The 2,500-nt window shown below is 45.0% G+C and overlaps 1 protein-coding gene across 1 annotated transcript in view; it reads left to right on the forward strand.

Annotated features, from left to right (window-relative positions):
• The window catches only part of LOC113812907 (caskin-1), a 20,947-nt gene that overhangs the window by 603 nt on the left and 17,844 nt on the right, over positions 1-2,500 (forward strand). The window contains exon 1 of the mRNA XM_070124652.1: positions 1-361. This exon is cut by the window's left edge and continues 603 nt beyond it. Coding sequence (XP_069980753.1) covers positions 290-361 — 72 coding nt within the window. The 5' untranslated portion in view covers positions 1-289. The remainder of the gene's footprint in view (positions 362-2,500) is intronic.

Below are 2,500 nucleotides of genomic sequence, written 5' to 3' on the forward strand. Positions count from 1 at the left end.
CGCTTCCGAGAAAGCACCGACCTTCTCCTTTCGTTCTAAACATCCTGACGTAGATTCCACAGGACATGTAGATCGACGACAATAAGCCTGGAGTCGTCCTCTGCACCAAAGCCTCGACGCCAAAGGACCGAGAGGAGTCGAGGCGCTGCGCTCTCCCACAGCCAGTCCTTCAACCTTCGCCAAGTGTTGAAAGTTTGTACACCAGCCGTCTAAACAGCGGCGTGGACTCTCGCCTACATGACAGCTGCCCACACGCCCACCTCGCTCTCCCCCTTCGATTTCGGAATTCATGTTAGGCCGCTCCTCGTCTGCTCCCCTGTGTAGATCCGCGTCCTGCAAGAACACACCACAGCCGCAGGAGGTGAGTTCGTGTCCTTCGCCCTGTCCAAAAGTCCCTCTCATAATGTGTCGGTCTCTTACTGCATTGTCCGTGTTATCCTGTCCGTGTTATCCTGTCCGTGTTATCCTGTCCGTGTTATCCTGTCCGTGTTATCCTCTTAGCATCGCTCGATAAATGCAGCGGTATTTAACGTCCGTCGCGTGAGAACTCGGGAACTTTCGGCAGAGAAAGGTATTTGGGAGTAGGTCGATCAACAAGTATCAGCTATTGATTGCCGAGAATGTATTTTCGTAGATGTCAGTAATATCGAGACGTTTGTACATATATTTACGTATATGTACGCACATATTTATATACATTCAATTCATTAACAGCTGTTGTGGAATAGTATTCTGATCAAACAACTAGATTCTCTCTACGCCACACACACACACACACACACTCACGCACCTGTATACACAACATCTGCGCTCAGATGCATAGATACACAAGCAGTGCTTAAATTTATGGTATTGTTTTAAAATACTGATGATTTTGCTTCTGTTGGTCAGGTCAAAAGCACGTTTTAAAGAACGAGCATTCCAGAAGAATTCCATATACATATACCAATTATGAACACCGTATCATTCAGAATTAAATAATAATAATTGATATAAAGACAACAGCAACAGCATGAAGAATGTAAAAGTCCAGAGCATGCTTATAGCAACAGAACACTGCAATGGCGTCGGAAATTCAATTGGCTCTGGACTTCCCACAGAGAATAATGATTTAATTCTCCAATATTCTTGCTACCGAGTGTTCGAAGAAAGATGACTCTTAATTGAGAAAACAGGCCCTGTGTATTGGCGATTTGTGCAGTAGAACGAAAACAGGCGAGCTGGGCAAGTAATGCAGAAGCTGCACTAAAGATAGTGCTCTCTCTCTCTCTCTCTCTCTCTCTCTCTCTCTCTCTCTCTCTCTCTCTCTCTCTCTCTCTCTCTCTCTCTCTTTTCCTCACTCTTCCTCTTTTCTTCCTCCTTCCTCTTGCCCCCCTTTCTCTCTTTCTTTTCCTCACTCTTCCTCTTTCTTCCTCCTTCCCTCTTGCCCTCTCTCTGTCTCTCTTTATATATACATATACATGTCTGTGTGTGCATTATATATCTATCTCTCTCCCTCTCCCCCCCCCTCCCTCTCTCTCTCTCTCTCTCTCTCTCTCTCTCTCTCTCTATCGATCTATCTATATAAAGAGAGAGAGAGAGAGAGAGAGAGAGAGAGAGAGAGAGAGAGAGATAGAGAAAGAGAGAGAGAGTGTGACAGAGACAGAGTCAGAGTCAGAGTCAGAGTCAGAGTCAGAGACAGAGACAGAGACAGAGACAGAGACAGAGACAGAGACAGAGACAGAGACAGAGACAGAGACAGAGACAGAGACAGAGACAGAGACAGAGACAGAGACAGAGACAGAGAGACAGAGAGACAGAGAGACAGAGAGACAGAGAGACAGAGAGACAGAGACAGAGACAGAGAACCAGACAGAGACAGAGAAAAGAGAGAAAAAAAAACGTGAACCTAGATAAAGAACGAGAGAGACAACCCTCCCCTCCCACCCCCCTCCTCCCCTCCTCCCGACCCGCCCGCAGCAGCAGCAGCAGCAGCAGCTCGCCTCCGTGACGCAGCTCTCGAGGCTGACATTGGGGTTGCGACAGGCAGTTCCTCCTCGATCGCCGGCGCCTTCGAGGTAGCGGTTATGGCTTGAGGTTCCGCGAAACTTTCTTTTACTTTCTGGTTCTATCTTTGGTGAAGTTTGAGGTTCCGCGAATCTTTATTTTTATTTTCTGGTTCTGTCTTTCCGTTTTTTTTTATTGTTTGGTGGTTTGAGGTTCCGCGAAATTTTCTTTTATTTTCTGGTTCTGTCTTTCCGTTTTTTTTTAATTGTTTGGTGAAGTTTGAGGTTCCGTTAAGCTTTCTTTTACTTCCTGGTTCTGTCTTTCCGTTTTTTTTTTATTGTTTGGTGAAGTTGAGGTTCCGCGAAACTTTCTTTTATTTTCTGGTTCTGTCTTTGGTGGTTTGAGGTTCCGCGAAATTTTCTTTTATTTTCTGGTTCTGTCTTTCCGTTTTTTTTTTTTTTTAATTGTTTGGTGAAGTTCTTGTGTTTTTTAATTTTCGTTTATTCGTTTCTTT

The sequence above is a fragment of the Penaeus vannamei genome, chromosome 1 (assembly GCF_042767895.1).
Source record: "Penaeus vannamei isolate JL-2024 chromosome 1, ASM4276789v1, whole genome shotgun sequence".
NCBI classification, from domain to species: domain Eukaryota; kingdom Metazoa; phylum Arthropoda; class Malacostraca; order Decapoda; family Penaeidae; genus Penaeus; species Penaeus vannamei.